At 34.2% G+C, this 13,625-nt stretch overlaps 1 protein-coding gene across 1 annotated transcript in view; it reads left to right on the top strand.

The window, feature by feature from the left end:
* The window catches only part of CFAP100 (cilia and flagella associated protein 100), a 375,752-nt gene that overhangs the window by 122,585 nt on the left and 239,542 nt on the right, over window positions 1–13,625 (top strand). The window contains exon 5 of the mRNA XM_044078592.1: window positions 123–319. Within this exon, the coding sequence (XP_043934527.1) occupies window positions 123–319 (197 nt within the window). The remainder of the gene's footprint in view (window positions 1–122; window positions 320–13,625) is intronic.

Genomic DNA, 13,625 nt, shown 5'->3' with positions numbered 1-13,625 from the left:
CTTGCCTTCATTCAGAAAAAACAGATGCTTAGTTTTAGGAGTTCATGGAACATGTTAAATTGTAATATATCTGAATACAGGGACTGCTGAAGGAGATAATAGGTTTCTTTTTATACCTCTAGTGAGATTTCCAAAAATGAAGAAATACTTCAGGAATATAGGATGTACAAGAAATTCCTGCTGAAGCTCTCCCCAGTGGAGTGGCAAGAAAAACAATACAAAAAAATGATTGAGGCCAAAAAAGCCAAAATGGCAGCCAGAGGGAAAGACAAGTGTGGACAAGAAGATAAGACTTCTCAGCTGACAAATCATTCCCAGAGTAAGTATCACTTCTCAGATAATACATCCTCACTTTGAATTAGTTTACGTAATGTACTTTTACCCCAGCAAACTGTGACACATTCATCCTACAAATGAAAATGCAGTGTCACATAATTTTAAATGCTGTCTCAGAAACCAGCAAAAAATGTACATACATGCTCACATATATTTTGTTGTTGACTAGGTTAGTACCATTAGGGTAGTAGCCTATTTTTAGGGGAGATCTGAGGGATACTGATACTAGTAGGGAAATTTGGCCCGGCATCAGAGAACTTCCCCTACTCAGTATCTGTACATGGACACTGTTTGTGGTGGCACCTCCAGCTTCTGATCTGAGTCTGGAGGCAGCTCAGAGAAGCAGTGAGAACAGATGGTTTGTTTTGTGAGTAGCAATAAGATGATTTCACTTAAAAGTGAATTGGTTATGGCAGAAGATAAGAATGATGTGCGGAACAAGGAGGTTGCAGTGCTTATGTTGGAGGAGTAGAACTGCAAATTAAATGCAGGAGAGCCTTTATGGTTAGGAAGTATAAGCAGTAATAATGATGTGAAGGCAGTCAACCTTTCTCAAGAGTGTCTTGTTGAAAAGAAAAAGAAAACAACGGTCAAGATGATAATGAATTCAGAGGATATCTTTCAACAAAATCTTTTCTGGGAAACAAATTCAATGCAAGAATGTGTTGTCACAACCCAGCAGTTGGTAGGGTTGTGGGATGACTTACTTATGAACTTGGTGAATGTGAGTGAGCCTGAAAGCAATCTGGATACTTTCTGAGGTGAAATAATGGATAGAATGCAGAAAGAAGATGGCCAACAAGTAGAACCAACAGTGAAAATTTTGCATGCAGTGATGGCAAAAATAAGAGTGCAAAAAGAAAAAGAGGAGAAGTAAGAGGCTACTGCAAGAAAAAAAGAAACCATTTACAGTAAGAAGAGAGAAAAAAGAAGATAGTGAATTGGACAGACATAAGGTATGGCACGAAATAATTGACTTTTATGAACTAAAGCAAGTGAAGTAGGAGCGTTTATACTTATAAATAAAGAGACTTATTGTGACATTATTTTTGAGACTGGTCAACTGATGGAAAAATTCTTAGGTGAATATGAAGAAAAGAAGGACTGTGTGCCTTGTAATCTATATGTCTTAAATACTTTTCATAGAGAGATGAAGAAAAAGATTCATATGCAATTAAGAAATGAAGTATAAAAAGAGACTTTAAAAAGACATTTATTAAAATTATGTAAAGATGTACTAGAAGTTTCAAAAGTGTATAAGAGGGGATTATGGGCTGGGGGCATGCATGGGATTGTTTTGTAGCACTGAATATAGAGAATGAAAAAAATTGTGCACATTCCCAGTATTTTAAATTTAGAAGGGGATGAAGGTATGGTGAGTTAATGGGGGCAACCAAAAACATGCTTGCTTTTTCATGGTAAAACAGATAATTTGATTAATAATTGTGACAAAAAGAAAATGTTATATATGTGGAAAGACACAACATGATATAAAGACTTGCAAGTTAAGATGTTATAAATGTGATAAAGTAAAGGACATTTAAGGAGAGAATGTGAAGAGACAGAGGCAGAGAAAATAGATATACAAGTGGATCAGAAGCAAGTTAATAATCATGCACAGATAGAAACACAGGCTTTAGTTACACAAATAGAACTGGAACAGAAAAACACTCCAGAAAGGGAACACGAAAAACAAGAATCTATCAGTGAATAAATTAAAAAAAATTGTAGAAGAAGGCTCAGACGAGTGATACTGAAAACATGAAATGGAATTTGGTTAAACAAAAAAGAAGTTCTGTTGGTAAAAGGGTATGTGAGAGAAAAAGAAAAATTATGAAAGGTCATAATAAAGAAAAAAAGAAAGGGAAAGCATAATATATATATATATATATATATATATATATTTATATATATATATATATATATATATATATATATATATATATATATATATATATATATATTTATATTTAATTTTATCTTGCATTTGTTTACCAGGAAAGTCCGACTGGGATAATGCCCTGGGAGAAAAACTCCACATACAGAGATTATACAATAAATTATACAAAACTTATACAAAAACATATACAAGAGATACAGTACACCAGAAATGACATTCTGTGCTATTATAGCTGACATTTATATTATACAGTCATCTGATATAATTCCTTATTGTAATGTAGACATTGTAGTTTCTCAAAGTAAGCAAAGAAGGGTTTGTATGGGGAATTTGATAGAAAAAGATGAGGTTAGAGATTATCTAGACATGACAGAGAGCATAGATTATGAGGTGGTCAGGGAAGAAGAAAAAGTATGACCAGAAGCTATTAAAACTAGTTAGCCTGGAGTAGTACAGGAACAAAGTCAGATGTCATTAAGATAACTTTTAGGAATCTTTTTGAATTGGTTGGTGTTTGTGGTGGATCTGATGCTATGAAGTAGTGAATTCTACCTTGTTGCTACATGATGAGAAAATAACAAGTCCCCTGCCATATTAGTGGATTTGGACACTTGTAGTACAGACTTATTTGTTGAGCGAAGACTTCTATTTGTGATATGGGGCTGAAAAATATTTAGAAGGCATGTTTTTTTCAGGTTGATATACTAGTGTGTGTGTTAAGGTTAATTGGTTATAGGACAAAAGTTGTGGGGCTTCTAACCAGGATAGTTTTTTTAAGGAGTGACAGTGGTAGGTATAATGTAGGCAGTCAGTTGCAAATTTAGCTGTTTTATTGCAGCATGTTTCAAGATTAATTATGTCTTTTTAAAGTTGGTGAGAATTGGGAAAGCATACAGAAGTGTTGATAGAAGATGGGTTCTAGCAATGGCAACCCTAGAGGTGTTAGATGGTTTTTATTTCTGTAAAGAGTACCCATTTTTTGTGAACTTTCTTAATTGTTTGTGCTATATGTAGGTTAGATCTTAGTTGTTATCTATTATTACACTTAGTAGTTTTGTTTGTGAATCACCATTAGTTTTAGTATTATTCCTAGCTGTAATGAAGAAGGTGCTGGTGGAGAGGATCTTGTGGGTTGGAAGATCATGAGGTTTTTTTTTTTGTTGGGGTTGAGTATGAGCTGATGGTTAGAGAGCCATAGCTTAATATCTGAGAATGATTTTTGGGTTATATCATGGAGGTGTTACAGGTTATTAGTGGCACATATAAGTGTTGTGTCATCTGCATATTGGATAGTTAAAGCCAGTGGGGTAGCACTATGGAGGTTGTTTGTAAAAATAGTGAAGAGTAATGGCCCAAGAACTGAACCTTAAGGTACTCCTAGTGTGAAAGGAAGAGGGTGGGGATATGACATTAAGCCATTTTACAGATTGTTGATGCTCCTGTAGATAGCTTTGGAACCATTGAAGTGCAGAGGGGATGAAGTTCAATTTGGAGAATGTATTTAATAGTTTGGGTTGGAGACTATATCAAAGGCCTTGGACATGTCTGGAAAGACAGCAGAGACTATTTTATCATTGTTTCTGAGTTGGTTGATGGTATTGGTGAAACTGAGGAGTGCAGTTGTGGTACTATGATGGGGCCTAAAACCATGTTGACATGTTGCTAGTATGTTGTTGAAGGTAAGATAATGAATCAATTGGGAGTGGATAAATCTTTGAGGAGTTTAGATAGTGAGGACAGAATAGCGATTGGTCAGCCGTTTGTCAGCTCTGTAGAATTTCCACCTTTGTGTAAAGGGATAATGTGTAGATTTTCCATATTACTGAGACATGTTGTTATGCTATGGACCTATATATGGGAAGACATTGCTACTTGTAAGATCTTAGCAATAAATGTTACATTTTTAAAAGTTTAGTAAAAAAAATAGGCATCATTGAATAGTGGAAATAACATGATGGTGATATTATTATCTTGGAAAATTCTAGATGTTTAACTAAAGAAGAAAGATATCAAACTGAAGTATGGTGGGAAACAATGTTATTTGGAATATAGGGGGAGAGATTTGTTCAGAGATAGTTATTTTCTATAAGAAGAGAATACAAGTGTTAGATATTACTTTTGCTGTAATGGGCAGAACTACTATTCTTGATGTAAGATGGAAGGAGAAGACTTTTAGAATTATTGCAATTTATACATATGTGGCAAAAAGAGAGAAGAGATGTTTAACTAATTCAGTATGTTGCTATAAATATGGAAATAAGTGTGGTAGGGAACTTTAACTGTAATTTAAGATGACAGAGAAAGAAAGATTATGATGTTAAAAAAGTGTTAGATATAAAATATGACCAACTGCAAATTTGGAATAAGAGCGCTTGAACATATAGTAGAAAAGAACATAGAACAGAAATAAGGACCTTTTCTAATATTTTTCGGTAGAGAAAGCATTCCTTCCCTTCTTTAATGGCCTCCCAAAGTTGCACAAAGATCTTTATAAACCCCACATTTAGACCGATAGTTGCTGGTACAGGATGGATAACAGAGCCCATATCCATATACATAGAGAAACAACTATGTCCTGTAGTTGAACAGTGTCCAGTGATTTTAAAAGATAGCAGACAATTCCTTCAGGATTTGTACACAGCAGTTAGCACAGATATGAGGACATTTTCTTACTTATTCATCACACTTGACGTTACCTCCCAATTTACAGCTATACCAAATGAGGAGGGGATAGCTATGATGAGAAATGTCTTGCTATTCAAGAATGTATATGATGTCCGTCAGGTGGACTTTTTGTGCTACCTACTGGAATTAGTATTGGATTATAATGTCTTCGTATTTGAGGGGAATCTTTATCGGCAGACCTCTGGCGTAGCTATGGGCACTCCTTGTGCCAGTAGCTATGCCAATTTGGTCATGGCTGATTGGGATGAGAAGCATGTCCTTGAAACAACTAACCATCAGTCCTATATCAAATTCTATCATCAGATTGTTGCCAATTTGTTTTTGTTATGGGCTGGAGAGGTTGAACAACTTGTGTCCTTTCTGCATTATCTGAATGAGAGTAATGCATTTTTGCAGAACAAGTCATTGATTTTGTAGAAGTATAAGTATTTAAGGATGCTAAGGGTGATATACAAACTAGATTATATAGGAAAGAATGTTTTTGCCCCACATATGTGCATCATACGAGTATGCATCCCAGGTTCATCTTTGAAAATGTTCTTAAAGGACAGACCTTAAGAAGTAGTAGATTAACAGCAAGAAGTGAAGACTTTGTAGCTGCTTTGGCTTTGATGAGCAATGAATTTCAGATAATGCCTGAGATATTCAAGCAATGCAATGGTTAGGGCTGGAAGGTACAAACAGGAGATACCCTATTTTTCACCACCATTACATGTATAGGCAAAAAGTAGTGAACCATATAAAGATATGTTTTTTTCTCTTTAACTTATACTAGGGATGACTGACAATTTAAGAGTATTATAAATAAATATTGGCATGTGCAGCAGACAGACCCTAAAATCCCCATGTTAGTTGGACATAAACCAAGATATGGCTTTAAGAACAAGTGTCTCTTAAATATAGATTATGCTGTCCTAAGCAGGGAATTAACCAGAAAATATATGATCAAGGAATAGGCATGGTTAGATATAAAACGTGTGCATTTTGCAGTTTTGTTTAGGAAACTAATGTATTTGTACACCCCCCCTCAATGGCATTAAATATAAGACTAATGTTAATGCAGACTGTAACACAAAAAAATTGATTTACTTAGCCCAATGTGCTTGTTGCAAATCATTTTATATGGGTAAAATGAACAGACAGTTGAGGGAACAGATTAGACATAATTTATATTGTGCAAAGAAATGGTTAACCTATAGCACCATAGTGAAAATATGAATATGGCAAGAATTGGACATGAGTTAATGTGTATGGTACTTGACGTTGTATCTGAGAATAGGCAACATAGTCAAAAGAACAGAGCAAAGGGAGTTATCCTGGATATTCAAATTGAGAGCACATAAAAATCCAGGTTTGAATGACCAGGTTTCAGTTAAACCAGTTCTGAAGGGACATAGGTTAAGAAGGAAATTAATTTTATGAAAGGGTTGAATGCGAGTTTATGTATTTTTTCATGTATTTTTGTTTGTATTGTTAATAATAATTGTTTTATCTAAATATATGCCACAGCAGTTGTAAGAATATATGTGCTTATATGTTTTGTGTAAATTTTATGTACATACTTTTTATGTGTTTTTTATGCAATTTAAATTTATATTTTTAGGCACTTCTTATTAGCATTTCTTCTTTAAGAGAGATCAGTTACCATTGTTGTCTTGATTACATGGATGCATTCAGTCTATTAGCAATTTGTAATGTAAAAGAAGTTAGTAGTTTATGATGAATGTGATCTGACAAAGCAGTTTGTATTGTGAAAGCACTCATCCCATCTTATTCTGTGAATGAAGTAGTTTTCCTTGGAGTTCGGACAGTTTCTTACATTTATACCCGTGTTTCAGCTTTGGTGATTGGTTTGACATTTTTAACATTTATTTGCAACAAGCTGTTTATTGCCAGGATCTCCTTGCCATTTGTGATAGAACAGAAATACATTATTTTTTTTTATTTCATGCATGTTACTAATAGTAGAAGAAGGTGTTTTGATAACAGGCTTTTCTGACTGTAAAACAATCTGGATTATATTAAAAGGGAATGATGAGTATATAAAATATAAAATGGGATTAAAAGAATACATGAAGTTAAATGGGAAGAGGTAGGAAACATAATTTACTCAGCTATGGAAAGATCATGGTCAGATGAAAAATTTTTGTAAGGTCTGATCAGAGTTGTGGTCGTTTTTTAAACAAATATATAAAGCATGTTATATATTATGCAAGCAAGAAAAAGGAAATGAAGTAAAAATAAAGTATAAAAATTAAGTAATGAGACTTTTGAAAGTCTGGAAAAAATAAAAAATATTATGTTAAAGAACAGTAATTATATAATCTGAATTAAATGAAAATAAAGTATTTATTGTACAGGCAAAGGTATTTTCTCATGGAAAAAAAAAGAAATCGCACCATACTTGAATAAATTTAGAAAAGAAAATAATAGTATAATGAGCAAAATGAGGAATACAGCTGATGTAGTTTATAATACTCAGAGTAACATTATGGAAATAGTAGAAATTTATATAAAATAAATATTTAAAGAACAAATTGTACAAATTAATAATAAATGGAAAATTGAGTCTTTTCTAAAACAAGATAATAAGGAGATGGAAAGGAATATTGTGATTGAGGAATTAGAAAATGTATTAAAGGTAGTTAATTTGGAATCAGCAGTTGATCCAGACAGAATAGAATATGGGATGTATAAAATATGGCAAGCTCGCAAATAATATGTTTAATGGTTTTAATTGAATGGTTGAATAAAGGATTTCAATATAAAGAATTATGTAGTGGAGTAATTAAATGTATGTGGAAAAAGTTATAAAAATGAAATGCAGAACTGGAGACCAATAGTCTTGAATAATACTGATTATAAAGTGTTTATGAAAATTCTACAAAGAATAATGGAAGATAAATAAAATAAAGTTATAAATAGAAATACATGTGGTATAAAAGGAAAAAGAGTGCAAGAGTTGCTCTTAATTATTTGGGAACTGGTAGATGGTGTCTTACATTGAAATAACCAAGTTAAAATTATGGTAGGTGATATAAACAAAGCATTTAACTCTATTCAAACTAATGTGCTATGGGAAATATTGAAAGCTTATAATATAAGTAACAAGATTAGAAGGGCATGTATGACAGCTTATACATTAAATATAGTTAAGGCATTTGTAAATGGTTGATTGAGTAATGAAATAGTGTTTCAAAAGGGAATAAGACAAGAATGTCCTCTGAGTAGTATAATGTTTGCATTAGTAATGAATTTGGTGCCTATACATATTAATAGAGAAGTGGAAAAGATGAGTTATGTATCTAATGAAGAGGTAATTGGGCCAATTATGTTATCTTATAAAGATGACATTATAACTGTCACAAAAATAGTGTAGGAATGATAAAAGTAATAAATTATTAACAGGATTATTTAAAAGTGATAGGTTTGCAAATAAATAAAGAGAAAGGCCAAGGATTAGGTTTTGATGGAATGTTAGGAATTGTTAAGTTTAATATGAAAACATAAATGTACTTGGTGTATGTTTGGAAAAACAGAAAAATACATAACAATTATGGAAAGAAAAAATAGAAATAATGACAAATGTCTAAGTTCTGAAAGACTTTCAGACTGTCATTTAAAAATATATTCAATTAATTCTATCTCTGTAGCAAAAATGTCATATTTAGCAAGTGTTTTATACTACCTGTTTTGTTTTTCCTTTATTTGGGGTTCAAGGTTAAACCCAGTAAAGAGAAGTATATTGTATGTTAAAAAAGGAGGAGGAGGATTAGGTTTGATTAGTCCTATAATTTATGCAGTATCACTACATTTATATAAAGTATTACAATGTTTAAAGGATAATGATACTTCATTATTAACACAAATACTAAAGTTCAGATATAAAGAGGAATTGATGTATATTTTAAATAATGAATGAAAGAGGTTATGGTTTATAGATAATTGTCAAGCTACAATCTTATTATGGAAAATAACAGTTAATGAGATTGAAAATGATGGAAGAAAATGGTATAATAACATAATGAACAATATTTTTTTGCATGTACCTGTGGAAGGAACTGCCTAAAGAAAAAAATTGCAGCATTGCAAGCTAGAATGGGAAGATATAAGGATATGGTAGAGTGTCAAGATTTTTTTATGGAGGCTTACTATAAAAATCTTCTAGTAAAAGCAAATATGCCATATAAAATGAAGAAAGATAGAATATGTCTTTATTGTAAACAATTTGAGACAAGCCTACATGTGTTTTTAGGATGTAAAAGGATTAAAACATTACAGAAAAATGTTGTTGATATGAGGACTTTAGATGGAATTTCAAATGAGGGCGGCCACAGTGGTGCAGCGGTTAGCATTGCTGCTTCACAGAAAGAGGCTCTCTGGTTCGATCCTCGGCTAGAGTGCTGTCTGTACGAAGTCTGCATGCCCTTCCTGTGGTCACATGGGTTTCCTCCTGGAGTTCCGGTTTCCTCCCACATCCCAAAGACATGCTGTAGGTGGATTGGACACTCTAAATTGTCTCTAGGCATGAGTGCATGTGTGTGTGTGCCTTCTGTGGAAGGTTGGGGGCCGGGCTGGCAACTCAACACTGTAAAACTCCACTGCCAGTCATGAGCGCACAGGTGATCTGCTGTGGTGACCCTAACCAGGAAAAGCTGAAAGAAGAAGAAGATGGAATTTCCAATGTATATGAATCAGCTATGGATATGATTGAGTATGGCTATTATAAAAAGAAAAGTAGAAGTTATATAACAAAAATTAATAAAAAAAAAGTTTTGTATAATATTGTTGATTTGGAATCAAAGAGTGAAAGAGATTTTGTTTAATGAAAAATGAGATTTAGCTAGGATGTTAAAAAAATAAGATTTTGGTTATGGAAAAAAGACTGGGGGTCCCATAACTGAAAATGTCTTTCTTTTTCTCAGTGATGTGAATGAAAATATGTTAATTTTTGTATCTTAAGTAAGATATTTACATAATATATATATTATAAGTATGTATATAGGTTTTGTAAACCATGTATTTTTCATAAATGAAGGACATTTTTCAGTATGTACCACAGGATCTTTTGCATCCACTTGAGCTACCAGTAACTCAAAGAGATGCGACCTTGGTTTGACATTTCATCCAAAGGACGTCACACTTAGGAGTGCAATCCCCACTTTATGCTGCACTGTAGTGTCAGCAATTGATCTGTCTACCCGGTGCAGGAATTAATCCCCAGTTTTCACTTCTGCACCAAATGTGAGTGTGCTATCTGTTGTACCACTGACACTGTAATACATATATGTGTATGTATATCTATATCTATATATATATATATATTTATATATTTATATATGGGTCTATCTTGATTTACTGAATTTACACTTAACTGAATCTGTATTTGCTGAGACGACTTCAATGAACACTTTAAAAAGCGAAACTACAAATCACCGGAAGTTTTCACCAGGAAACAAACCACTTGGCCACCTGGGTAAACTTTGGCCTTTTCCCCATTGTATTGTGATCTCAGAGTTGGTATATTTAGTTAGGGGGGATGTGGGGGTGAAGCTCCCCACTATGGCAGGCTTACTTTGTGCCATATTATTATTTGGCCATGGTGGCCAAGTGATTTGTTTCCTGGTGAAAAATGTTGGTGATTCATACTTTCGCTTTTTGAAGTGTTTGATGAAATCGTCTCGGCAAATACAGATTCAGGTAAGTGTAAATTCGATAACCAAAGTAGACCCACATAGATATATATACATATTTCTATACACACACACACACACACACACACACACACACACACACACACACACACACACACACACACACACACACACACACACACACACACACACACACACACACACACACATACACTACTAACATAGTATACCTGGCCTACCGTGTTAGATGCCAGGCATTCTATATATGTATGACTACATGTAGCTTACCTGATCATATTAGAGAACATTTAAATTACATTCACAGAAAAACTGATACTAATGCACTGGTGAGACATATTGTGGCCACAGATGTATCACACACATTCAAGTTTATGGTAGTACAGAAAGTATGGATAGGGAATAGAGGAGGTGCAACTAGAAGTAGAGTTGAAAATAAGGAACTAGAGTGGATCATCAGAATGAGAGCAACAATGGGTAAGGGTCTAAATGATAAGTTGTCTATTAAATCTGTACTAGCTAATATATTTTGGGTATATATTTTTATACATTTTTATGTGTATGTATTTATACAGGTAGTTGGCATAAATGTATGCATGTGTTTAAAGATTTCTGCAGTATATAATATGTTTTTGCACTTTACTATTTAATTGCATACACCTACATTATTTTACACTTGATTGAAAATATTTTATTGAGTGATTGTTCTTAGTTGTTGCTGGTTCATGATTGGACAGAATGAAATGAAAATACAGGAAATGTAATGAGTCTTTGTCTGATGACGCAGCTTTGGCTGCGAAAGCGCTCACCTTTTTACTACTGAAATAAACTTTGTGTATGATTTTACCAGCTGTGGTCTGGCCTCCAGTCTTGCTTTACTTCATTCTACTTGTGACTTTGGGAGACCAGTTTGTCTGCATCACACTTTTGTTCTTTAACCTTCCTATGTTGCTCTCCTGTCTGGGACACAATAGAAGAGTCTTCATAGGTTCTATTTAAGCAGCTTTATTTTATGCAAACACATTACTATAGAGAATTACTGACTTTAACTTATGTAACTCATACAAACTTAATACTATGATCATGCATGCTCTCTCACTAGCTGCTCCTTCAAAATGGCACTAAGGATTGCATGTGTCTGTAACTTATACATGCATGTACAGCCTTGCATGCTTCTTAAAGATAAAGGCACACACACACACTTACGTTCTGATCTACATCCTCCCTCTTTGAGAAATAGATAATACAATTGTTATGAGACTATTTGGCATGCAGAAATCACAGGTAATCTTTAGTCATACATTATACAATACTAAATACACATGTATATACATTCAAGTCCATGTTGGTGCATATTTCACACTAGGCATAGATATTCATCCATATCACATGACATAAAACTGGGAATTAGATTTAGCAAATGGAACAGTTTCTGTAAAATTATTGACCTGTGGAATGTTCAAATCATTTTCTGGAATGGAATCAGAATTTTGAACACATTCTAGTCTGGAAACAGTGTCTGATTCACTCTTAGACTTAGGACCTGCATCACAGAAACAATGTTTTGATTGCAATGATGATGATGATGATGATTCTGGAACAGGAAGAAGATGTCTTCCGTCTTGCACATTAAAATCAAAGAAAGGGTCCTCAACCATCATGTAAACTCTCCATTAAAACATCACCTGCAGCTACACATAATAACACTGTTTCCAGTGCCTCCACTGCTAAGCCCTTAAGGCAAACCAGCACACAGCCAAATTTCCTGGTTATTGATGATTCTATAGTGAAGCACATGGATGTCCCTTTCACCAGACTGAGTAAGGAGAGAGTCACAGTTAGCTGCCTTTCCAGGGCTAGGCTCCTTCAAGTCTCACAGGCACTCAAGTCATTAAACCACAGGTACCAGTATGACTCTGTCATAGTCCATGTGGGAAATAATGACCTGAGATGAACCTCCCTTGACTATATGAAGCAAGACATGATCGAGCTCACTGATTATGTGTCTCAGGCAGGTATGAGCCTAGCACTAAACAGCATACTACCTTTTCGAAGGATGATGCCACGTTACCAACAGAAAATGATTGATGTTAACAATTGGCTTAGCTTCTGGCATTAGTCCAGGGGGGGGGGGGGTGCAACATTTGGCAGCCTGGGAGGACATGGTTGACAGACCACACTGCTTTGCCAGGGATGGTCTGAACTTATCCCTTCTAGGCTTTTGGATATTGCCAATGACCTTTTTGACCCCCATAGTGCCTTTTTTAGGCAATGACAAACTAATAAACCTATCAACTTAACTGAACATATGAATAAATACCTGAAGGTGGTACTGTTCACTGCTAAAGGTGTTAACAAGAAGTTCCACTCTCTGCAAGCCATCCTCTCCCTGGAAAGTGTAGATATCTGTGTAGTAATGGAGAAATTGTTTAAAGTCACTGATAGTACCCCAACAATGCAAGGTTATAATGCCTTTCACACCTTTAGACCACCTACTGCACAGAAGGGAACTAAAGGTGGAGGAGTGTCAGTCTATATTAAGACCAACCTCATATCCAGACTAGTTAAAGTGTATGACCCACTGGAACTCATACTTGTGAAACTCACCATAAGCAGGGTGTTGTCCCATTTTCTTGCAACATAAAGGTACCCCTCCATGTCCCAAGAAACCTATACTACCTGTCAATGTACTAGAGTCCCCTCACCGTTCAACCCAATATGATATTCATGGGGGACCTCAACTACCCGTATATATATATATATATATATATATATATACATATATATATATATATATATGTATATATATATATATATATATATATGTATATATATATATATATATACATACATACATATATATATATATATATATATATATATATATATATATGAGGGGTACAAAAATCCTTGTCCTTGTACTCACTGACATGGGGGGAGCAATGTTCCTCACCCCGTGTAATATCGTTAATCATCAGATCTGACCATAAGGCAGTATTACTTGAAATAAAAATTAAATCTGGGGATCCAGC

The sequence above is a fragment of the Protopterus annectens genome, chromosome 7.part1, assembly GCF_019279795.1.
Source record: "Protopterus annectens isolate FY-2018-M chromosome 7.part1, PAN1.0, whole genome shotgun sequence".
In the NCBI taxonomy this organism is placed as follows: domain Eukaryota; kingdom Metazoa; phylum Chordata; order Ceratodontiformes; family Protopteridae; genus Protopterus; species Protopterus annectens.
Note: the sequence above shows the minus strand (reverse complement) of the source record. Positions and strands in the feature narration are given on the sequence as shown.